The 26,750-nt window shown below is 38.1% G+C and overlaps 1 protein-coding gene across 4 annotated transcripts; it reads right to left on the reverse strand.

Annotated features, from left to right (window-relative positions):
* Positions 1–1,492: 1,492 nt before the first annotated feature.
* On the reverse strand, positions 1,493–26,750 carry CLGN (calmegin). Of its 4 annotated transcripts, none has more exons than XM_051619114.1 (16): positions 26,704–26,750; positions 23,884–23,928; positions 21,710–21,888; positions 20,699–20,769; positions 17,895–17,953; positions 15,405–15,546; positions 14,036–14,117; positions 12,808–13,000; positions 10,345–10,534; positions 9,613–9,726; positions 8,812–8,968; positions 7,432–7,647; positions 5,825–5,944; positions 5,515–5,653; positions 3,478–3,587; positions 1,493–1,810 (listed from the first exon to the last, which is right to left on the reverse strand). In XM_051619114.1, exons 3-16 carry the CDS (start codon positions 21,869–21,871, stop codon positions 1,730–1,732), a joined length of 1,836 nt encoding a protein of 611 aa, XP_051475074.1. In that variant the 5' UTR covers positions 21,872–21,888; positions 23,884–23,928; positions 26,704–26,750; the 3' UTR covers positions 1,493–1,729. The 4 variants fall into 4 exon arrangements, with proteins under 4 accessions (XP_051475074.1, XP_051475075.1, XP_051475076.1 ...); XM_051619115.1 differs by lacking the exon at positions 26,704–26,750 and adding an exon at positions 26,015–26,144; XM_051619116.1 differs by lacking the exon at positions 23,884–23,928.

Consider the following 26,750-nt stretch of genomic DNA (forward strand, 5'->3'; position numbering starts at 1 on the left):
CATTTTATCCATAATAAATGGCTCCTTGTTTACTGAGGGGAAGTACAGGCAAGTATGTTGATGGGGCATTAATCACGACTTCATGGGAACCTTAAGTTCAAACTCCTAAGGGAAGACTAGCATCCCCCATGGGGTGACCAGTTCCTGGAGTAACTGTATCACAACAAACAAACAACCAAAAACTCAAACAAAAAATAACCCCCCAAACCACACCCAAATACTGTAACAATTCCAAAGGACTTTACCAGACTCAGATGAGACTGTATTCAAAAGGAGTGTGAAATGGTTGCTCCCCAGCAGCTCACAGTAGTTGCTACAAGCAGTGTACCAAGTTGGTAACAACTTGTATCTACTGCAGCCAAGTCACATGCAGGAGAAGCAACCTGGAGTCTTCACTTCTTACCTTTTCAATTTAAGTAGGGAACTTGCATTTAACTTTAAAAAAAATAAAAACAAAAACAAACCCAAACCAAACCAACAAACAAAAAACCAGAGGCCCTTCCAATAGTTCACACAAAATACAGGGCAATATGATTAACTTTAGAATGTTTTAACACAAGTACTTGAAGACACTGCTTCTTCATTAATTCTTGCCAGACACAAGGAAATCTGTTAGGTTCCTTATGAATTAATGTATTTGTACTTGTTTTGAATGTATGACTGCTTTTGCTAGCATTTTACATCCTACTAATATAGGCAGCTGCCAAGCAGAAAGAGGTTCCTGGTGATGGCAGTTTTATTTTAGTTAAAATATACAGCTGAACTTTTACAAAGTTTCTTTTACAATATGCAGTTTATTTAAATTACCAGAATGCTCCATTACTCACATCTGTAAAAAATGTAATCCATCAAAAATTCTTATCTATATTAATTAATTCCATGTTAAGGAAGAATTATTAAATATTTTTAGAAGGAAATGTACACTTAGCAAGTATTCTATAAACAGAGGTTATAGCACTCTTGGCTTGGAACATGAGAACTATAAAAGTTTGAAAAAATTATCTGTATATCACTTCTGTAGATTTGATATCTGCATTCAAAAGTCAAACAAGTAACATCAATTACCACTTGTTCTATGACTATTTTAAAATACCTCTTGAAAATAAATTACTATAACCAATATCTAAAGAGAACAGGTGACCCACCCATGTAGCAAGATCAAGTGAAATAAATAATTTACAATAAAAATTGTTGCTAGCACTAGATCATCATACAAAACCAATTATTGCATATAGCTCTGCAAAGAACAAAATAATCTTTTCTCATAGTAGTGTGCACTGTCATAAATGCTACATCTATACTATCATCCTCTTTTTGCTGAAAAGTGTAAACAGCTAATTTTGTGCTAGAGCTGCAAAAATATTATAATTTATTTATGTTTTTAAAAAATACTTAGAATAAGTTTGTCTCCAACTAATATTAATCTCTAGGAGTCTTCAAATCCTAGCAATCTGCACCTTAAAATCTGTTGGCCAAGTTGTGATTTCACTTTTATTCTGAATTAGCTGAAACATCAGCTAACACCTCATAGATAGTACTTCTCCTTAAAAAAGGGAATAAAGGAATTTTTCGAAGATTAAAAGAGGCTAAAGAATTAAAACAGGAGGTTAAATAGCAACGAGTGCCCCTTTTCCATTCAAATCTCAGGAACTTGCATGCTGTCAGGCCCACTGAAGTGGCTACCAAATGTTACTATTACATAGATCTACAAATACTAGCTGGAAGTAACTCAGTCCTTTCGTACTCTTCTTTTGCGCACTGATCTCAGTGGGCCACCTGCAGAGCCTGGGCTTTCATCAGCTTCTTTCATCTGAAAAGAATAAATAAAGAAAGAATGTCAGCATTACAATTCTAACTGATTTTAATTACTGAAACTGGCTTGTTACTTTATTCCTCCCTACGGCCCCCCCAAATCATATTCTCCCTAAATGCATGACTTAACTGAACGGACTTTTTTTCCTCACATACTAATGTAATGATAAGTAAAAGTGGGTAGAAGACTTTTCCTTTCTGTATTCAGAAGGAAGAGAACAGTACATCTAAAATGATGTCAGAAATTTGGTTTTGTCTATTTATTCACTGGTTTAAAAGCGGTGACTTTTTAGTGAATGTAGCCACTTCCTTAAGGAGTGTCTTATGCTAATTTTAATTCCTAGTTCTTAAGCAAGAAGCATTTAAAACATTCTAACTGACACCTTTGGAGAGCTACAAGTAGAAGAAACTGTTCTTAAATCGCATATTGTTCTCAGTTTAAAAGCAATTAGCTTACAAAGGGGCATGAACAGCCTTTTCAGCTCAAACTCCATTCTCAAACGAAGCATTGCTTCCTCACTTTCCTGCCTCACCTCATTCAGAAGGAACAGCTCACAGAATGTGGCACAACCTGAGCGAGGACATGGGTGTGTATGACATCCCCAAGCAGGTCACTAGCTACCTCATAACAGAAACTTGTACACCCTGAAAATACTCTGAGAAGAGCAAGCCATAACCTTAATGTGATACTGTGCAATGCCATACACACACTCAGATCTTTGCTATTATTCTCACAAAGAGTCACCTGCATCTCAATGGGGTTCATTAGATACTGTGTTCCTAGGTAACTGTAAAAGGGAAAAAGCACAACTTCCTACAGGAACAAGAGGAAGTAGTGAATAAGGAGTAATTAATGAAGCATTTCAGGGCTGAAACAATGCAACCTCATGCAAGGTACAGTTTCCTAGAGGAGTTTTATATGAAAAGGAGTTAACATTAAACAACTTCCCTTATCTGGGAAGGGACTCATTTAGGGAGTGACTAGCACAAGATGATCAGCAGAAATACTGGGGGTGAATCTAAAGCATTTCAGACGTAATAGCTTCTAAGTGGAAGGATAATGAGTAGTTAACAAGCAGGAAAAGCACACAAATTCCATTCTACATGTTACTTTATGAAAAACATTTTACATATTATCTAGTGACTGGATTAATCTGCAAAAGGAAAATGAAATTGCAGATGCTGAATCCAAAATCAGTATGGTCACTTTGCTTAAAACATTACTTTGGAACTTAAAAAAAAAAATAATAAAAAAGATAACTGAAACCTAAAGGTTTTTCTAGGTCTCACTGAAAGGCTATTTGGCTAGAAGCACATGTTCCATCAACTAAGTAGCACAATAAAAGGAAAATATTGATGCCTACTGCAGCATCCAAATTTTCAAGACTTGGAATTAATTTAATAACCACACTCCTGTAAAAATATTCCATGTTTAGAGACGTGCATGATCACTTCTATACCTGTACTTTACAGGTACAGTTACATGGGAGGAGACATTTCAAAAACCTATACAGAGCATTTGAGATGTCAAACTCAAAAACTTATCTTCACCTCATGATGTTTTTTATAGCTCAACAGAAAAAAAACCCTCTTGTAGTTAAGTGACTTTTGTTAAAAGTGGAATGTTGGACAACGGTGAGAAGACGGGGAAAAGCATAAACTTACTTCATCTTCTGAAGCAGATTTATTTGACTTATAACCTTCTTCTAGGCTTCCATCTGCAACTTCATTTTCTTCTTCATTATAAGTATCTTCACCACCTTCACCCTCATCTTCTGCAGAAGAAAACAGTCTTACTTTTTAAACAGAACTGTATTAAAAATGCGCTATTTCCAGACACACTAGTAAGGAAAAGAAGCCAATTTCAGCTTCAGAACAAACTGCTTGTTGAAAATAACCCATAAAACCATCTTTGTGATACAGAGAGTAGAATTCTTATGAATTAGTAGAAATGGATCACTTTCATATTTAATAACCAATTTTAACAGGTTCAGCTTAGTCTCTTTCACAACAGCACAAACCTTCTTCAGACTTACAATCAACTGACTAAAATTATGACCTTAAATTGGTTTCCTTTAAGGAAGTCCTTAGATCCAAGTATTGTATTACACAGTTTTGAGACCGGAGTCCAAAGCAGGACAACTCAGGCATTCCAAATCTGACTAAATTCAGACTTATACTGCAGTTATCAATCATCCACCATGGGGGATGCCTATATCCTAAGGGAACTCCCCTTTTCAGCAGGGAATTATTTTGGCATACTGTTTTGGTTGAGGACTGAGAGGCTCTCTGCTAACCCCTTTCTTATGCCCTATTGCAAGGGCAGACACTATTCAGAAAAGCACTCAAGTTCACTCAAAGTATGTCCAGCTTGCACTGCTATGATAAAACTGTTCACAAAGAGCAGTAAGCTTTCTGTGAGACCTGGTGTCAAGACTTTTGAGATGAAATGGACTGGAGAGAGAGAAAAAACCAAAAAAACACCAAAAAATACAATTTTACTCTCCAGAATTCTTTGTACAAGCTATATGCAAAGCAACACAGAGGTGGCTTCTACTTTCTTATTGAGACTATGTCACTGCACTAAGATATAGTGCATGCACCAAATATTGTGAATTTTAGGAGGCTCTCCGATCAGCAAATAGGTGGCCCTATAGATTAACTAAATCTCTGTGTTCTGCATGTTTTGTGAAGGAGGCCAGGCACCAAACTGTTTTGATTTCCACTCTGGGCTTCAGTACAAGCTGGCACTCCCATGTGCAGTTTAGGTATCTATACTCATTATAAGAGCTAAACCCCAGCAACCACAGCGTAATTCAAAGAAAAGTTACTGGGGTTTGGCAAGTCTCTTCCTTTACTTTAAACAGAGGTCCTCAAGCAAGAATTTCTAGACACTGAGTACCCTTCGCAATACTTTTCATCAAGAATAAACAGGAAATCATACCTAATCATATCTAAATTAAAATAAGTATGGCCAGCAGTGCCAGGGAGGTGATTCTACCCCTCTACAGAACATCAAAGCCACAGATGAACAGCACCAGTAATTTTTGATGCAGTAACACAAGATGATTTTATCCTTGACTGCCAAAGTGTAGCTCAACTTGAATCCCGGATTTCTCCCTTGGGGCAAGGGGACCACCCTCTGCAGGTATGCAATGCATTGCTAGAAAGCAACACAAAGGAAGCAGCAGACTTGAATATTTCCAGTCTAATATATTCCAGTCTTTAACAGAAGTTACTAAAATCAGTGACCAGCAGAATAATCTAATGTACAATGCTCCCACTGGGGAGTAAGCAGAAAGACTTATGTTAGAGACTTAAAGCTATTCCAGACACATTGTAAAGAGAACAGTTTCGACTACTTCAGGTACACATATCGGAATCATTCCAATGTGCTAAATATATTTAGAAGGGAGAAAACAAGCCTGTCTACAAAGATAAAAAGTCTGTCAGATGCATATTAATTTCCTGAAAGTGAAAAAAATAGAGAAGATCCTTACTTTCTTCTTGCTTTTATCAAAGAGCTAGTAGCCATGAAAGCTCCTGGCTGGAGGTTGTAAAAAAGAAAAAGAGGACTCAAAGCAAGGCAGTTTTTGCATATTCTAAGATAACTGGTTGTAATTATTGGCAATGCAATCCATGAAGTAGTCCTATTCATGTCTTTGTATTTAATCAAACTGCAAGTTGCCTTGCCCATCTTACCATCTTCAGCAGTATCTTCTTTTTCTTTTTCTTCTTCTAATTCATAATCTTCCAACTCCTCTCCCTCTTGTTTTAATTCTTCCTTTGTAATTATCTTAGATCTATCAGGTCTTTTGAAATCAATATCTTCATCTGTTTTCTACAACAAATTAAAAATCAATTTATATAGAAACTTGAATTAAGAATGAAACACAACAGCCACTGTAAGCTAAGTAATGGCACTTTGGAAGTGCACATTGTTGTACAGATGCTGAGCTTTCAAATAAAGTATTAAGAATAAAACAAAAAAAAAATAGTAAAAATCTCTAACCTTTGCTGGCCAGCAGAACAACACACCTAGACCAACAGGAAGAGCTAAAGTCAAGATGTAAAGAACCCAGAGCCATGGGTGGTCTTCTGCAGCAGTCACCAGTTGACTAAACATACCTGGCTATATTAAAAAAAAAAAAAAATTAAAAAAAAATATTGTGTTCACATCCCTCTCAACACTTCAGTAATTTTATAACATGTACTGTATATATTTTAAGCTTTATGTTGCCCAAAGAAAACTCTTCTTTACCTTTGCTTTCTAGTGACTAAAACACTATTGGATTTCAATACTAGCAAAGTCACAACTTAACAGACTGTGAATAAATAACAGGTACTGAGTAAGAAGGAACCAGCCTGGCACTTCAAACATACTATATTGACCACTACTCAATTTTATAAAGCAACATTTGGAGTCTTGGCAACATCACACTTTACACTCTTCTGAGCTACTAACTGTGCTATCTCAGCTGAGAGCTCCCAAAGCATTGTACTTTGATGCTAATCTCAGAGCAGCAGCATCTTGCTCCATATGTACTACCATGCTCTCTCCTTCAACAGCCCTCTCCCAGCCCAGTTCTGACATACACACTAGATGTAGGTAGGCAGGTGTCTGGGCCAGTAAGACCTCTGGAAAGGTCACATCAGCAACCAAGGCAGGAAGATTGAGAAGCACAATGCAGTGAAGGGAGATGAGGGATTTTCTGCTACTGTGTGTAGGGGTACAGACGCAGGTCCAGACATAGAAGCAAACATTTCAGAAAAGGACAAGGTTGTGGGAAGAGGTGGCTTTCCTAATTGCAGATACACTGTTGCTACTTGCTCATCCTGTGACAAACACCAGCTGTCATTTGCCACTGTTTCCTTCCCACAACTACAGGCCTGCTCTTGCCACTAAATCAAAGAAAAAAGAGGAGTTAGAAAGAAACTGTAGTCACTGAAGGCAGCCACTAGAGGGGCTCATGATCCCGTATGTCTGGACAAGTTCATCCTACAGGGATGGGATCTAGAAAAAACTGTGGCGGCTGACCAAGTGCAGTATCACAAAAAATGTGGATGCACACACAGAAATGGAAGGACAGGTGCAGCATACATGCACGTAAGTGCACTATTTTCAGAGCTGCATAATATACATCTAAACAGTCAAAGGCCTAAAGTTATTAGAAAAAAACCCACATGATCATTTTACCCATTACTCATAGGCAGGAAATACCTAAGCAACATATGTAATTGAGTTAGCCACAAGAGAAAAGAAAATAAGAAGAAAAAAAAAAAAGGTCTTTGAGTGCAAGTAACTCAGTTGCCATTTGCTGGCAGGTATTCCAATTTCTAGTATCACCATGAACAGCAGAAGACTCATTAACTATAATGAAGCCAATTTCTTCCTAGATATTTAAGTAAAATGTTGCACCATTTTAATGTCAAGATTTTATTAATCTGGGAAAGGTAAAAAGCTAAACTATGAGGAAAAAAAAAACTACCATAGTTACTCAGCATGATTACTAATTGCAGACAAATTAGTATTTTGTCAGCATTAACTGGCAAAAAATTCTTCCAACAGCATATCTTCCTCATTACTTTTAGCTTTCAAGATCATATTAAAGCTTATACCTCATTAGCACTTGCTACAAATCTCTTCAAGCCCCAGCCATCTGCTGCCCAACGATCTGCTACTTCTTTTTCTGAACATATAATGAAGTTATCAAAGTAGATATTTGATGTCATAGACCAGAGTTCTAAACCAATAGCATTGATAGTGGTCATCTTGAATGGGTGAGGATCTTCAAAATAGTCTGGGTTCGGTATTTTTCGAGGGCTCCAGATTCCCTTTTAAGGAAAAAATATTAATCACATTACATCACGAAAAAACAAACTGTGAAATAAATTTTAAAATAATTAGAACTTGCCAATTATTTTAAATGCATTATTTAAAAAGATAAGCAGTAGCTTTTAACCTACATAAAAACAGAATTTGAAATAACCTACAGGATTTTTCCAGATGAATCTCAATTTTATGGTTTAGGGAAGATCTCTTGAAATTATTGTCCATGCAGGGTTACAGTAATAACTGACTGCACAAGCTATCTCCATTCTTCTCAATACTAGTGGTTCCAAGCACAGGCTTTCTACACTTCCTAGAGTAAGTCTAGGAAATAAAATTCCTAATACCGCAGGGAAGTAAGACATTAGTATTACTTCATAAGGGCATTGGTCAATATTTTGTGGCCAGTGATGGAATCTTCTGAGGTAAGCATCTATTGTGTGGTGGCCTAAGATTGCAGGGGAACTACATCCCATGATGACAAAGTCCCTTCCAATAGGGATATATGTGTGTATGTGTATATATAAAGTGACAGCTACTGTAACCAGAAAGGAAATTTTAGGGAAGGAAAACTCAGCCTTATGATACCTGTGCAAATTAGAGCCAATTTTTGTTTACAAACGTGATTAGGATCTCAAGCTCAAAGAAATCAGATTCAAGTACTCCCCAGCCATAACTAACACAAAGTAACTGTCTTGAATATGCAACTGATTATATCTCATATCCAGAGGAGAGAAGGGGAATGTTATTATTCAAAATAGATGCTTCCACTAAAAATGAACTGGTAAGTCAATATGCTTACTGAAAGATTTTTTTAATTAAAAAAAAAAATGAATGTTCACCTATAAGACCCACACTGAAAACCCCAACAAAAAAGAGAAATATTTTATTAAATTATAACATAATTCAGAATACAACTCTACAGAGCATATTAAGTAAGTGGTACCAGTGCAAATGTTGCAAAAGTAACTTTTAACAGATCAATTATTTTAATTCAGGAAGCAATTATATTTTTCAGTTATACTTTCAGTATAAAGAGAAAATTTAAAAACAGCTTAGTGTTTAGGAATTCAGACTCATTCTGAAATACAAATATACTGCAAAAAAATGTAGATAAATACACTACTTTGACTTGCCTGCGCTGTTGAACTCTACAATAATGCTATTACCTGATAGTTAGGATTCTCTATCATAGGTGCTTTCCATTTTCCTTTATATTTTGGGTTATTCTTCATGGGACGCACCCAGTGTCCACAACCAGGTGCAGTCTCACACTTTGGATTAGGGATCTGAGGAGCTTCCCACTCCCCATCCATTTCTTCATCCCTATAGGAAGAAAAGGTAAATTAAAAACAACTGCTATGAGACTGGACTGGTCTGAACACTAGCAGTCAGTCTCAAGTTGGGGTCCACACACATTTTTCTGTAAGAACCTCGTAATTTTGACCAGTTCACACAACTTTTACCCAACTGTATAAACACTTTTTTTTTTTTTTTAAGGATTGCTACAGCCTCTTTTTTTGTTTGTTTGTTTAAAGCCGACATGGATGTAACTACCACAACATGTTTGATTGCCATTATATTTATGTATCTGCAGACAGCTTGAAACACTTCCCCAGAATACGCTTAGAGATCTATTTGACACTATTGAATGATCATTTCAAGTTACCAACTTAAATTGTTTAATGGTTAAACACTGTAACAAATTCTTTCAAACAGGTCCTTCATATTCTGTTTTTGTTTATGTATCTTCAGAAAACAAAACACAATCAACATGTTCATTTTTGTCTAAAAGCAGCCCCCAAAACCAAGAAATATTTGACCATACCTTGCACGTCCCAACTTAGTAATTCAAGAGACAACAAGATTTGGATTGACTTCTGATCTACAACCCAGAATTTGCCACAGAGAACAGGCAGGCTTATGTATAAGACACATGAATAACCTGTATCTACTGATCAAATTCTTACCAGTCCTTTGGTTTTTCTGCATTAGGGTCTGGAACATACTGTGGTTCATCATCAAGCCATCCCTCAGGCTTAACAGCATCAGGATCTTCTATTTTAGAAGGCTCATCTTCATCCCTTCAATTACAGATGTACGTTAGAAAATACAGAAGCCTGACATTGAACCAGTGTTCTGTTCAGAGGGCTGTAATTGGCATGAAAGCGATTATTTTCAAAGGCACAAGAGAAACAGACACACCGATCATGAAAATTAGATATCCAGTTATCTGTTTATAAATACCTGTATTATATTTACATAGTTTCAAAGTACTACTTAGCTCAGAAATTGCTGCCATCAACTGGCAGCTGTCAGCCAGGTCTTCCCATCAAGTTTTTCCCTTCTCAGAATTCTAAGTAGCCACATCAATAGTAGTTCACACAGCAGGCAGAAATGGAACGTAAATGAAGACTATAAGATGAAAAAAAAATCCCTGTTCCTAATCTTTCAGGTATAGTAATCTTAGTTATTAATCGCAATAATAGAGGGCAAAAAACAGGAAAAAACACAATTATTGCTTTCCTTGGAAGATGACCACATCATTGTGCCCACTTCAATTATGTTTTCAAACTTTAGTGTTTTCAGTAGCGAAACGTATCCCAATTGTCATTACCAAAAACCAAAATAAAACCAGTCAAATCTTTCAAGTGAATAACCTGCATGTAAAAGGTACTGTACAGATAAAAATGTCTCCTTACCAGTCATCTGGTTTGACAGCATTTGGATCAGGTATTTTTGGTCTCTCATCCCAGTCATCAGGCTTCTTATCACTAGGGTCCTCTATTTCTTTAGGAGGGTTTACTGGAGGAACCATATCCTCAAGAAGACTTCCTTTACCAACAACCAACTGATCGATTAACATTTCAAATGTATCATCTGGTTTTAGCACTAAATTGAAGAAATTTGTATTAAAGAAATATAGGACAGATTCATTTTGCAATTATCTTTAGCCAAAACCTATATAAAATAGAATAAGCACAGACTTAGACAAATAACCACCAACAGGATTCTCACTAGCAGAGCAGGAGACAGACTGTGAAACCAGGTACTGGATCTGGACACAAAACATGAAAGCTGCTACTGTGAAAACAATGTATGACCAGTATTAGGCCCCCCAAAACGAATCTCCTAGCAAATTCAATTGCTGAAACACATTCAAGCACATACAAAGAGATTTTTGAAAAACCTACCTCTTGGCTAAAATTCTGCTTTATTTTTTTTAAAACACAGACAATGAAAGACAAACTTCTGCCCTAAAAGACATCTCTGCTACCAAATTACAATTTTACACCTGAAAGCATGGAAACACAAGAGCTGTGTCATTAACACAGCTGAAGGATGATCAAAGCAAAATTTTGTCTGATTCAAATCAGACAGCCACTTTCTTCAAATGACAGAATGCAAATAGAGAAAATTATCTTCAGTTAAGCGTGAGTCACTGGGAAGCTAGGGTCACAGAATGGAGCAGTGCCATTCAGTAAAAGACACTGTATCCAGATCCACTTCTAATAACCAACAAGCATGTTTATAAATGCTTACCCAGTATTTCCAAACATCCATTCAACACAACAAAGATTATTAATTCAAAATAAATACTATTCCACTTTTATGAGTTTTAGAAAAATGTGATAAAAACCAGTCTTACAATGACAGTTTGATAATATCTAGCAAAGTTCTAGCAGCTTAAGTTTTCATCAGTACCAAAATATCCATAAATGCAAAAATGAACTCCCCGTGTCACTTTAGATACAATGAAAAGAGTTTATTTTTAAACTTGTTATCAGTCATATAAAGCATTAGAACCACACAGCTCTGTGAGTCTCTTTGAACAACCATAACAGAATAAATGCAATCCAAGTTTAAGTATCTTTAATCATAGTTTCTAATGAGCAGCCCAAAAACAGGAACACATGCATTCCTTTACCACAAGAACAATGTGATTTTTTTTTGCTTATTCCTATTATCTAAAAGTGAAAGTCTGCTATGGCACACTATGGCAATTAATTGTAAAGAACAATAAGTTTGTCCATGACACAGCAGCTGAACATGCCTTCCATTATCATTCAATGGAAGTTCAAAAGTGCAGCTAATTTTGCCGGATTTGCAGTATGCCATGGATGAGCCCATTCTTTTCTGATTATTTATCCTTCCTTAGAAATTAGAAAGCAGGGGAAAGAAGAACTAAGAAATAAAACTTTATTTTTGCTATACTGGGACAGGTTGAGGGAGCTGGGGTTGTTTAGCCTGGAGAAGACTAAGCAGGGACCTTATCACTCTCTTCAACTACCTGAAGGGAGGCTGTAGTCCGGTGGGGGCTGGGCTCTTTTTCCAGGCAGCTATCAACAAGGCAAGAGGGCATTGCCTTGAGCTGCTCCAGAGGAAGTTTAGGTCAGGTATTAGGAAGTACTTCCTCACAGAGAGGGCGATTAGACATTAGAATGGACTTCCCAGGGAAGTGGTGGATGCACGGTCCCCAGAGATGTTCAAGGAAAAGCTGGATGTGGCTTTTAGTGCTATGGTCTAGTTGATGTGGTGGTGTCAGGTCTCAGGCTGGACTTGATGACCTTAAAGGTCATTTCCACCCTTGGTGATTCTGTGATACTGTTCATTTGTACAGAAAGAGGTGACCCATGGATTAAAATCAGACCATTTTAATTCATTTGCAGAGAATATGGTAACGTATTTGTTCTCACATGCTGCTGCTGATGCAGGTGTTACTAAGAACTCTGAACAGGTATAGGAGAGCTGTGTGCAGCATGCTGCAGATGGAACTGCATTCCTGTCCACTCTGATGCCTGCCTAGAATATTGGACAGCTGTGGGGGTTTCTAATATCTTCCTTAGCAATATTTTTTTTGTAGTAAGTACTGGAAGTATTAATTCTTCACACTAAAGGCTGGCTAAAGCTGATGCATTTTTTCCTGTAATTGAATACTAAATGGCAGCATTTCAAAGCCACTTACATCCTGCTGTTATGCTCAGTCATTGTATCATTTAAGCCCAGTCATTATATCATTTATGCCCAAATCATTTAGCAGCCACCCCTCAGAATTAATGGAGTATTACAAACAAAAAAGCAGACTCAAATACAAAGCTTCAGCAGAGAGAAACACATTTTCAATCTCTCCTTTCCAATTAAAACTTATAAATATTAAACAATACCAAGAGTATATAGATGTGTCTTCTTGTCCAAGTAGAATTTTTTTAGGTCTACATCAGGACGTTTTGCATGTTTCTCATCATATTCTCCAGTTTTCGGATTCTTATGTCTGAAGATAAAATGTAGTTTGTAATCTTCTCCACATTTATCTGGTCCAAACATAATAGTATAAGGTGTTTTGTCAAAAAAGTATTCCTGTAGAAGCAAGAAAGCTGAGCATGTGTTATACTGTATATTTTATGAAGTTATTTTGGGTACTTCTTTTCCAATATGCTGTGACATACAGCATAGTTACCTTTTTCTAAAAAGTAACTGAAAACTGGTAGGGTAAATCATGAAAGAAACTGAACAGTCTTCTTGAGCTGCTGGGTGCTCTCTATTGTCAGGAAACAGACTAACCAGACAGATCACTTAAGCCTCTTTAAGGGAAGATGAATACATTTATTTAGACCCTCTTATGTTAAGTGAAAATGCTGGTCACAAATCAAAACACCCAAATATGTATAACCATGTACAAACACGTCACTAAAAGGTAGAAGGGAATTAGTTACTGTTTTTCATATCAATTTTGTTTTCCAATAAAGATAAAACCCAGGAAATTATTATCCAGTATTTTATCAGTCTTCTTGCTCCACATTAAGTAGCAACAATAAACCACCCTGCAAATACCAGATACAGTTATCCTCCTTCAGAGTATGTTACAGTGAGCTGTTCAGATATGTCAGTACACTACAACTGTTTATGATCTTTATATTTGGAAAACACAGTAACATTAATCCTTGTATTCTGAAGCAACCAATTGAAGGAAGAAGACAAATTGATTCCTGGAAGTTTTCTCCTTGAAATATGTATTTTGACAAAATGTATTATTTTAAATGAGTCTGTAATCACAGCAAACTCTTCATTCTCATCTTCTGAAATTCACATTTTAGGTATCTTCTGTGAATACAGATCTTACTTTAAATTTCAGACTACCTGTAAGTTTCATAAAAATACATGGAAATTATAACAAAAATAACAGTATCCAATTTTTCCACCAGTAAAAAAAATGCAAAAAGCCAAAGGTTTTGTGTATATATACTAAATCACATGTATATTGTTACCTTGCCCAATCTTCTGCTTTAACATTTGGGAAGCATTAGGAATTAATTTCTTATTGACATTTCACAAGAACAATTCCGCATTCCTCAAATGAACAACTGACAGGAAAAGTTAAGTAAGAGGACATACCAAATTCAAGTCATCACTACTGGAGAGAAGTTTGATATATGCACCACCACAGTCAATGCCTTCTTGAAAATTGACTTCATATCTGGGCAAAGAGCAAGGTGGTAAAAACATTCCAAGTATTAGACAAATACAAATCAAGCTTGAAATAAAAATATATTAGGACTGTGTATTAGTCACTACTGCCAAAACACTTCTACATGACAAAAAGACTTTAATTGCCACAGACACTAACACAGCAGTAGTGTCAGTCAAAAGATACCATGGTAGCAATTGCTACCATTGGTATCACTGTAAAAAAAGTTTCAGGGTGGTATCAATCAACATGCAAATATCAAAGTGAAGTAGAAATGGGCAAGACTCCTAAAAAGTTTGTGCTGTCTTTGAAAGCTCCTGTATGACATGCTGTATTTAGCCAGAAGAGTTATTTGGATATGTCTGTAAGTACAACAAAGTTCTGGATATCAGGAAAAAGTAGTTATATTGCCATATTGCTCATCATCACTAATACTGCTATCATGTGTTCAAGATTCAAGTTTCTTTTACAGAGCTACACAGAAGTATTCTGCAAGTGGAAAAACACTGTACTCAAGCTACATATCATTTAGATTTTAGAGTAAGACTGAAAATTAATTCATTTTTTCAGTAATCTTGTAAAAGATTAGATTTGTGTAAAAAAACCCAAACCACTTCAGAAGAGTTAAAATACCGCTTCCTACTACTTTTACTACAATCTTACTTGATTATGCACCACAATATAAAAAAAGACATCAAGCTATTGGACAGTGTCCAGATGAGAGCAACAAGGCGAAGAGTCTGGAAGGGATGACATATGAGGAGTGGCTGAGGTCACTTATTCAGCTTGGAGAAGAGGAGGCTGAGGGGTGACCTCATTGCAGTCTATGACTTCCTCAAGAGGGAAAGACATGGGGCAAGTACTGATCTCTTCACTCCTGTGACCAATGACGGGACTCAGGGAAATGTCAGGAAGCTGAATCAGGGGAGGCTTAGGTTGGATATCATGAAAAGGTTTTTCACCCAGAGGGTGGCTGAGCACTGGAACAAGCTCCCCAGGGAACTGGTCACAGCACCAAGCCTGCCTGAGTTCAAGAAGGGTTTGGATGATGCTCTCAGGCACATGGTGTGATTGCTGGGGTGCCCTACACAGGGACAGGAGTTGGACTCAATGACCCTGATGGGTGCCTTCCAACTCAGCATATTCTATGATTCTATGAAATACAGTTCTGATAGCTCTGGATATGACATGACATATGGAATTCAGTATTTCTCTACAGGGATTCATATTACTTTCTGGACTTTAAGAATTTAATAACAATACATAGTAAGTAAAAAAATCTGAGGAATTACTTACTGAACAATCAAAGGTTTATCATCGAAAACAAATGCCTTTGTTAGCATAGCTGATATTGCATGATGCTTTGCCACCGATTTTAACACTAATCCTCTGTCTCCAGGCACTGTATTTTCTTTCAGCTTTTCTACTTCCCATCTTCCTAAAATACACACACAGAGTCCTTAAAAAAAAGCAGGCTGAAGCAAAGAAATCATAGCCTTGTTGAAAGCAAAGAGTTAACAGCAAATAAAGACTAGTTGTCAACATAGGGAAGAAATCTTGACATCTGACATGACAGAAGTTAAACTTGCCCAAACTAACTGTTCTACAGCACCCAAATACAAAAAACAAACCATCAATGGTACACAAATTTGCTGCTCACATCTTTCTTTCAAATCAGTAACAGAATGTTTTAACCAGTCCTTTTCAAGAATTAGAAAACACCGGAATTACAGCACCTTTTAGATAATATAAAAACTGTGTTATGCTAAAAATCCATCTAACCCAGTATTCTGGCTCAGACAGCAAGGAAGAAAGCAAGCTCAGGAAAAAAGTGCAAGTAGTTCTAATAACAAGAAATGACAGGCTTTTTCTTTTTTCTTTCTCCAAGCAGAGCTGTTTCTATAGCAGTAAAAATCCCAGTTTCATAACTGTTACAGCCAAAGAAAGAAAATCATCAAAATCTCAGTTTTATGTGTAAAACAGAACTTTCCAACTTAAAAAACCAAGCCAGCCACAGACTCCAAAGCAGGAAATAAATACATACTACCCTAACGTCTTTCTGGACAACATCCCATCCCTTTGGCGTATCAGCCACACCAGTCAGCATGGCGTCACCTGCAAACTTGCTGAGGGTGCCCTCAATCCCACTGTCTATAACTTTGATGTAGATATTAAACAGCACTGGTCCCCAGGACAGACCCCTGAGGGACACATGTCACAGTCTTCCACCTAGACACAGAGCCACTACCTTCTGGATGCGACCATCCAGCCAATTCCTAATCCACCTAACAGTCCACCCATCAAACTCGTATCTCTCCAACTTAGACAGAAGGATGTTGTGGGGGGACCATGTCAAAGGCATTGCAGTAGTCCAGTTACATCCACTGCTTTTCCCTTGTCCACTGATGTAGTAATTCCACTGCAGAAAGCCACAAGGTTGGTCAGGCAGGATTTACCTCTAATAAAGCCATGGTGGCTACCTCAAATCACCTCCCTGTCCTCCGTGTGCCTTGTCAGAGCTTCTAGGAGGATCTGTTCCATGACACTCCCATGCAGAGGTGAGGCTGACAGGTTGGTAGTTCCTGGGGTCCTCCTTTCTACCCTTTTTAAAAATTGGTGTAATGTTCCCCTTTTTCCAGTCACCAGGAACTTCACCTAACTGCCACAGCTTTTCAAGTATCATGGAGAGTGGCTTGGCAACTACATCAGCCAATTCCCTCAGGACTCTGGGATGCATCTCATCAGGTCCCATAGACTTAGGTATGTTCAGGTTCCTCAGGTGATCTCGAACCTTGTCTTCACTTACACTGGGAGGGACTTCCTCCCCCTGCTCCTCATCTATATGGATATCTCCTCTGCAACTTTGTTAATTTTATCAGTTATTTCTCGTAACTGCTAAACTTAAAAAGAGCTGTTCTGTACTGTTTTGCACATCGAAGTCCTACAAGTTATGTTTGCTTACCAGTTTGTATTAATACTTATTGATTTAATTTGACATAAGAACAGAGACAAATACTTTTCTTTTGCAGAAGCTTTTTCTTTTGTCCCCATTTTCTCTTGAATTAAATAAATTCAGGTCACAAAATCATTGCCACAGATCACACATCCATCAAACAGTTTAAAGTTATGTTAAAGCAGGCAATTCTAGCCTAGGAATTTATAAGACAAGTGCAAACCCCAATGACAAAAGCCATCAAACCAACTTTTTCATTGCTACTTCCCATATTTATTTTTATTACTACTGTAAGAATAAACAAGAATGTACAAGAACCACTAGAAAACCCCATGTTCAAGAACAGAACATTTGAAAAAGCATTTTAATGTAATATATTGAAAATTGAATATTGAAAGAAATACATTGCTCAGTTTAACTTTTTTGTTTCAGAGGCTAGACTGGGAGACCAAGCCATGAATCAAGATGCAGCAACATGGAACATGCTGCTTTAGAAACATGTTTTAACAACTGAAATTGAAGCAGTAAATCTCTCTGATATTATTTCAGAGAAGGTAGTTCTCAAGAAGCACTATTCATAAACAATCAATATTGAATATTCAGATGCAGGAGGGTATTTTAGTATTATTCATCACAATAGATTACTGGGATGACAAGAGAAAAATCTTCATGCTAAGTAAGCCAATGAGGAACATTTCAAATCTCCACTTCAGAGTAACAGCCATTATACAAACCAACATTTTTGATTTACGTGATCTGGGCTTTCAAAGGTAGGTTCTATGCAAGAGCACATCAGAAGCTACGTACTGGAAGTAAACATTAAAACTGCTTACCATCATATTTAGCAATGCTATCATCTGTGTCTTCTTTCTTGGTTTTAGACAATACCCACCTAAACCAAAAAGCACACTAGTCATTGAACCAGTTATGTAAAACATTATTTAACAAGCATGGGAAAACCAGCTCTCACTTTAAGGCTGTGAACCTGTGATAATGATTTTTGACATTCAGCATCTGAACTTAGTGTAGAAAAGAAAAATTAAAATAGACTAGCCTAATATAGCATTTCAAAATAATTCCTAAGAATGTAAACTAAAATTATAACTGTAAAGTAATTAGATTATTTTTAATAAACTTCAGTTTTACAGACAAGCTGAGCTTGGCAGAATGTAAGAATACTACATAAGTCTATAATGTCAGAAATACATGGAAAATAGCAAGGTTCAAATGTAAAAGGAAAGTAAAAAAGATCACCCAAAGACATCTAACACTATCTGACAGTAACAGTACACATGCAGAGTGGAGGATTGAAAGGAAAAGGTAACTGCCCAAATGACAAACACAATTATGCGCTAAACAAATTACAAATGCATGTAAGGGGATCCCAACAGAGCAAACAAACTCCTTCAAAAGGCAAACAAATTGAGGCTACCAAAGAGACATGTTCATACTCTACACACAACATGTTCATTTGGAGGACAAAAGAGAAGGAAAAAAAAAAAAAAAAAGGAATAAAGGGCAGTCCACCCTCATCTGGTTGGATGGTTCTATGCACAGGAATATCTCAAACCAACAGAGCTGGTGAACTCTTAATTGTACCAACTATAAAACGACATATAAAACTCCCTTATGAGGAAAGGCTGAGGGAGCTGGGTCTCTTTAGTTTGGAGAAAAGGAGACTGAGGGGGGACCTCATCAATGTTTACAAATATGTAAAGGGTGAGTGTCAAGACGATGGAGTTAAGTTTTTTTCAGTGAAGACCAGTGATAGGACAAGGGGTAATGGATACAAGTTGGAGCATAGGAGGTTTAAGATGAATATCAGGAAAATTTTTTTTACTGTAAGAGTGACAGAGCACTGGAACAGGCTGCCCAGAGAGGTTGTGGAGTCTCCTTCGCTGGAGACATTCAAAACCCGCCTGGATGCCTTCCTGTGTGATGTACTCTAGGTGACCCTGCTCTGGCAGGGGGGTTGGACTAGATGATCTTTCGAGGTCCCTTCCAACCCCTAGGATTCTATGATTCTATGATTCTCATTATTTATTCTGTAAAGAACTATTTTCATTCATTCCTAATTATTATCTGCATGTAGTATTTCAGAGATTAGTGTCTTTTCTACTTGAATTCCCAGTAACTCAACAGAAGGTAAGTTTAGAAACAACTGGAAAAACGGAGTAAGATTCAATCTTACAAAAGTTATTGGTACCTGCTACCATGTTATTTTGTTTACAGTGTAAATTGTGCATCCTTCAACAGAAGTACATATATTATGATTGCGTAACCTCACTCCTACAGTATCTGGATTTCAGTCCCACAGGAAGTAAAAATATACGCAGCTTTAAGTTCTACCATAATTAATATATCCTGTTCCATCTCCTTTCACCCCTCTGCCTGGTTATTCACAGGAGAGTTAGCTTTTGTTCCATCCATTTTAGTAACATGAAAAGATCTTTTTCCACAATTCTTCACAAATTAACAGATAGCTCTTTTGTTCAGCAGTGTACAGGAAAAGTGTGCAGGAAAAGAATATACCCATAACAACACCTGATTTGTCATTAAAAAACAGAAATTTACTGTCACATTTTAAAAGCTTTTATCATAGCAAGGAAGTACTTTAACAATTCATCACATCAGAAATTTCTACTCCATTCCCAGATTATACCTGCATGCACACTTATTTAACTTGAGTCAGTGATAGTATGCTAACCTGGCTTGATTAAAAAGAAAACTCAGTGATCATACAGATCACATGTACATGGTACTAACTTGTTTTTCCTTGATATTCTACACTCTTTATACCTGAGCTAGAAACAGGACTAAAAGACAAGTTGTTTTCCAACTAAAAGTAGTAATTCTATTCCAGAAATATATTATATTCACTCTTATTGACAGTGCATTGGTGGCAACTGACTATAGCTCACAATACACAGCTTTTCACAGCATTGCAGAATCATTACAGTTGGAAGATCTTCAAGACTAGAGTCCAACTGAGCAACAGAAGTCACTCAGCAGCAGTTACACCTTACACTGCCATACTGTTGGAAGAAAACTTAAGACATACACAAGACAAAAATTTCCCAAGAATTGTTGAGATAAATCTGAAGATTCTCCTAAAATTTCAATGCAGCGAGGTCAAAGTACCTAGGAGCACTTCAGTAGTCTCATAACTATCTAATTCTTACTGATTATGGGAAGCAAGATGATAAATTAATTTTAAAAAATCAGCTAAAAAAAGTCTTCCTCAATCCAGGTTACATCTATAACACTGAAGGCACATATACCTAAGTGCATGTGAAAAGGAAGGAAGAACTTGCTCCTGCAGAGAAATGGCCATGCATTTCACCTTTCAGCTAAACTCAAGTGGCTACATCTTCGAGGCTTTTTTTTTCCCTTACTGTTCGTAAACCCAGAATTTATTAAAAACCTCCTTAAAAACAAAAAATAGCAACATACCTGAAATGTTAACTGTTCAGGTTAACATTATGATGTATTTCAAGCAAGCACTACCAGCCTTCCCAATTCTAAACCTTGTAAATCTTAATTTTTATAAAGACACTAGAAAAATGAATGCAAAGTCCTGCCACTGTAAGATAAACTGCAGAAAGTAGAAGTTTATAGTTTTAAGGCATAAACTTACCCAGTCAATCCTCCATCAAAGGTTTCTGTAAAATACACTTCCCCAGTTGGCTTTGGAGTCTGGTACACAACCTAAAAGACACATACAGCTACACACTCTAACAAATTACAATTTTTCATTTGAAATACACTATCATACCTCCAGAAGCAGTCCTTCCAGACACACCACTGGATTTTTTTAATTAGAAACATCTAGCAGAATAATCCATTCTTCCCTGCCCTCCATGTTATTCATTTCTACAGCTGGGGTGCATGCCTCTAACAGTGAGACATCTCACATCTGCGACTTTAAAAAATTGTTCCCTGTGTTCAAAGCCCATAACTAAACATATCTTACATGCAACAAAATCCCAGAAAATTTACTCAACTTGCACCAATTCTCTGCTTCCTCCCTATTTCTTTCTATACACATTTTCAATTCTGTTTTCCCAGCTACTTGGCATATTACAGTTGGGCTACACAGTAAAATGACAAAAGTTGAAAAATAATGTATGAATATGCCCACATCTCTTATGAAGTACAACGTAAGAAATACAGAAAAATTATGTTGGAATAAAGAGAGTGTCAAAAAGCAGCTGTGACTGATGAAATGAAGAAACTGGTCTAAAGTCAGAATCTCAGTAAGACCAAGATGTTTTCTGCTTCTTCTCTAGAATGGCATGTTAGGACCTGCAACAAAAGGTTCTGTATCATAGAACCATAGAATGCCATGAGATGTCAAATCTAGACTTAAACACAGACTAGGAGAACTTTTTTCATGACTATCCACCACAGGCAGGGAATCTGATTTTACACTTTGGCACAACAGAATCATTGAACTGCATTAAGCTTGTCCTACAAGTCAAAAAGAGCAATGCTAAAACTCAGACTAGAGGGTTTGACACCCACTTAGTTGCCAACTGCATGTTAACTTGCTTTTTTAAAAATGCATTTGTCTACCAATTTCTCTACTAGTTATAACTTAGTATTTTATAATTAAACAAGCTTTATCTAAAGATGTCTGTCATCTTACCTCTAAGGAAGATTTATCTCTGTCAACATCAGCATCTTGAGACTGCTTGTCAAAATCCTCCACTTCAACATCTGCATCCAGAGTCCCTTCATTTTCAATTTCTGCAGTCACTAAGCTAATTATCAGGACACCCAAGCACAGCCAGTCCCACTGGAAGTGCATCCTGGTTATCTGAAGAACTGAAAGTTTTAGATTTTAAATATGATTCCAAAGATATTATCAATACTGTTTCAATTTAAGCCCTGAATTTATCTGTGAGAGAAAAAACCCACACATAAAACCAAGAAATAAAGATCATAAAGTATTGTCACTACAGTATTTTAGTAAAGTGCTATACTATTACTAGACAGTCCTGACTCAGACAATTTCTCTTCCTACTGTCTCTAAGGAAGTGCTTGTAGCCTGTTCCCTTTTCTTGCCAGGCCACAAATCTAGCAAAAATTTGACTGCAGTATACGTGCCTTTCTAAGAACTAAGAAAGACAGCAGTCTCATTTTCCTCATTCCTTAAAAATCTGAACAAGTAATCAAATTGAATCAGTTTCTACAATGTAGCAAAATTGACAGACTTAGGACATACTATTATCCAACTGTCAGAACTACTGACTTGCATGTCTTCAATGTCCATGTTTAGATGAGTGCAGAGTCTGTATCAATTGCAGCTGTAAGCATCAAAAGTATAAGACTGTTTCAGAAAACATTTTCTGTTTCAAAATCATCCAAGAAATGCAAAAGTCAAAGCTTAAATGCAAATATCTTTATAATTTCAGGGACACCTGAAAATCTTTAATCTAAGTATGAATTTCAATACCCACACCTCTCCATCTAATCTGCTGAGCAAAAGAAAAAACTTGATGCCCTGTAGTTTTTTTGCTTTACACCTGTAACACATACAAATCTCATTTTGTATTAGAGCAGTATCATATCAAGCACATGCCTATGCAACTTTCCTCAATGGTCTTGCCAAAAAAGGCTTCTTTCTGAATTTGTTCTTTGTATGAATTTAAAAACAGAAGGAAGACAGATTATAGATACCACTGCACATGTAATTATCCTTTGGATGCTATTAATTTCTATCCACAGTAAGTCTGAAAAGAAAGACAAATCCTGACAGTTAGTTTACTCTTGTAAGACATTTTCAAAATTTGCATGACTTTTAGCCACTACCACTACTAAATATTCTGCTATTGAGTTGCTTTCTGTGCCTGAGAAAGCAGTCACCTTCTTAGTTACATCACTGCTCTCTAGAGATTTAATTGTTTACCACTACAGCCCTAAATATCTCAGCAATCAAGGTACTGCCTTATACTGGAAGCAGGAGTCTTCTTCCTGGCTTTATCTGATTTGCTAAGCAATTCAGACATTAGAATTGTGCCAATAATTGTTTATCATTCAATTAATAACATCAATTAATAACTATCAAGCAAAACATATCAATGTCAAACAGTGTCACATCCTAGTATGACTGTACTTCCAATGTCCAAAAAGAAAACTTTTTTTTTCCTTATTCCTTTTAAGATCTATTAATTTAATATTGACTACACTGAATTGACAGCCAAAACCCAGAAGTACCATAAAGAAGCATTTCACACACTAGCACTATGTCAACACAAGGAAATCACCAAAAGCTTCCCTTCTTTGCACAAACACCTATTTTCTACATAACTACATTAATTTTTTTATCCCTCATGATTACCCACAATCCACGCCATTCTGTGGGAATTTTCATCCTGCTGCATATTTACCTTGAGGATGGCAAGTCTGTTTACCTCTTTTCCCAGTTATTAACAGTGATTAATCTCAAAAGTTCTCTGCAAATTTTACTAGGGTTTTTAAAAAATTACTATTTTAATAAAAACCTACAGATACTGTTACATACTGTTAATTCAGACCTCCTTGGCCAATTCTAGAGCTGAAAATAATATTGCCTTGAAGATTTAACAACTATTCAGTTATATGTGAACATTCAATCTTACTGTGTACTTCTGAACACCTTTGTCTGGAGACTATCACATCAAACTTAACCACCCCCATTTTCATGTTCTTAATCATCGTATTAGGACAAAAAGTTAAAAAAATTTCTACCGACACCTCCTGGGACTTCTTAGCTCTCAGCTAAAGTAGCATATATAAATCAGGTACCAGACTTGCTTTCTTAGCATAAAACTTGCTTACCTTACTTTAGCTAGGTTGTCATGGAGGTGGTCTCCTCCTCATCTCCTAAAGCAGATGAAGAGACAGATACATCTTTCTTTGTTGATACATTTCAGGTGTATTTTGTGTACAATCCAAAATGCCTTTTACTTACATAGCTGTAGTTTTAATGTAATCAGCCCCAGCCACTTTTGTTCCATTCACAGACTAGCAAGGGCATCCAAGAATAGTCCTTGCCTTTCCACACAGTTCCCTTATAAAACTCCTGATGCTCTTCTCTTCATTCTTGTCAAGTCTTATCGCTACTCCCTGATCCTAGCCTAGGACGTTCCTAACTTCAGTCAGTCTTCAATTACGTCTTTACTCTTCCCTTCAAGAAGAGAAGGCACAAATTTTTTGACCTTTTGACACACTCTTAAAATAATCCCAGGAACACTGAAATACCTTATCATGAACAATTACAGTTATCACCCAGTTTCCAGGCAAAGATGGTTTTAAACAAGACCATTGCATCTTTTGTGAACTCTGCCCGCAATAGAGTCTTACAGTGTAAAATAAATCTTCCAAGTAAGTCAAAGAGTTTCTGGTCTCAAACTCCATACTCTCCATACTACACATCTTATTGTATTTAAAACCTACTGAACTTTCCTAATTAACACACGATTATATAGGAAAATCTGTTCTTATTCTTTCCTCGAGGTGACCATAAAAACAAGCCAAAGGACCCTCACTGTTAGAAGTTCCTCAGCAGAACAAAATAAGTTACTCCAGTGTACAGCACTCACACAAATCACTGAATGTATTTACTAGCAATCTTGGTTTGGATGCCAAGGACCAGTGCTTCCAAAACACCTTTCAGGGAGCTACAGCAAACAGGTAATTGCAAAAGCACACATCTTGACAGTAGTTTGAATTAGGAACATATTATAGCTATAATATGACCCATGAGAGAACTGGATAGCCATTGTTCAGTGTGATAAGCTGTCATCAGAGAAGGTAAGTCACAGAAATGTATCCACTAACAATTACACTCCTGAAAGAGGATTCCAAATTCTTCCTTATAGGATAGGCAGCTTAGATGAACATATTTTAAATTCTGTCAACACATGTTAACTTCAGACCTGAAATCTTAATTTTTGCATAGCTTGGTCACTCTGTAGCACGGGAACACAGGTAACTAACTACAGCACATCTACACGATAAGAGACATTTATAAGCCAGCGGTTCTGTTGTAAAGTGTGCTCCTGGGACCAGCAAGTGCTGCAACATCAACGTAACATTGCATCTCAAGTAACACACCATTGCTTCTGAGGCACATGCTTAGGAAAGACACCAGGCACAAACTGAAAGAATATTCTGACTGGATAGGATAATTTTTTTTACCCCCCCCCACCATGGACAGACAAGCAGTGGTACAAGCTGCATAATCTCAGACCATAGGGTTTTCCAAGACCAAGTGGATGAAGTTCTAAGCAACCTGCACTGGCATGAGCTGACCCTGCTGTGAACAGCACATTGGAGTAGACACCTCGTGGGGTCCCTTTCCAAATGAATTATTTGTTTTCTACAGGTAGTTGCACAGTTCAAGCATATCAGTCTTCAGACCTCTGCACCATGTTTTTTTGCATATGCTACACATGGCATTCCATTAATGGCACTGCTATTCTGTTTGACACGGAACGAATGAGAGAACAGGCTCTTTTACATTATTACTAACTTCAACTTTGAAGACGGACATGCCTTCTTTATGGAGCTCTCCAAATTCTACATCCTCAAATGGAAAGGGAGCAAGACTGTCAGTAACAGCTTTCCTCACTCAGAGATTTAAAGCTCCTGCACCAAGATGTGGGTTTTTCCTAGGGCCAAATACCAATTCCAACCAGGGAAACACCAAGTGGTGTGTTTTCCCCACCCCACCTTCCACCCGTAAGCACGTGCTGCCTTATTACTCCCCCGTGTAGCTGCATCAACCAAAGGCAGCATCCAGCTGAAACCGCTCTATGAAAATCACCCATGAGCTCTTATCTAACTTTAAATTTTTTCTTTATTTTCCGTGAAAAACTGCGCTTCCCTATCTTTTGCTGAAGTGTTAAAAACGTTGGGCTAAAAATGTGTAACCTAGCAATTACTCAAGCCGCAGTACCGTACTCACGCAGGTGCCTTCTCAAGCTCTTTTGCTGCTCCAGTTAGCTTGAGTAAAACCTCTCGGAAGAGGCGATTTCTCAATGAGTAAAAAAGAACAGGGGGTGCCCAAAACGCGCCCGCTTCCCTCTGACACGGAGACGGCTTTTCGGAGGGCCACGGCGGGAGGACGACGGCGGCGGGAGCACCCCCGGCCGCACCGCCGCGGGCAGGCACGGGGGCGAGGCGGCTCTGCCGAGGCGCGGGGCCGGGCCCGAAACCCCCTCCCAAGGCTGCTCGGCCCCCACCGCTCTCCCCGCTCCGGAACCCCCCTCCGGAGCCGGGAGGGGCGGGCGAGCGGGGGTCGACGCAGCCCAGGCTGGCGCGTCCCGCCGCAGGCAGCCTAACGGCCGGTAACGGCCGGCGCGCCGGGGCGGAGCGGAGCGGAGCGGAGGCGCCGGCCGCCCCTCACCGCACACCTGCCGAGGGAGGACGGGCGCTGCAGGGGCCGGCGCAAGCCCTCCCGCCGCCACAGCGCGCCCGGGCAGCCGCCCGAGCCCCGGGCAGCCGCTGGTCCCCCCGGGCAGCCGCCCGACCCCCTGGGCAGCCGCTGGTCCCCCCGGGCAGCCGCCCGACCCCCCGGGCAGCCGCCGGCCCCGCCGCGGTTACCAGCGGCCGCAGCGCGGACAGATCCCTCCCGCGGCGGGCGGATGACATTACCGGCGGCGAGGATCCCTCCGCGCCCCGCTGGCCGAGCCCAGCCGCTC

This window comes from Apus apus, chromosome 4 (genome assembly GCF_020740795.1).
Source record: "Apus apus isolate bApuApu2 chromosome 4, bApuApu2.pri.cur, whole genome shotgun sequence".
NCBI classification, from domain to species: Eukaryota; Metazoa; Chordata; class Aves; order Apodiformes; family Apodidae; genus Apus; species Apus apus.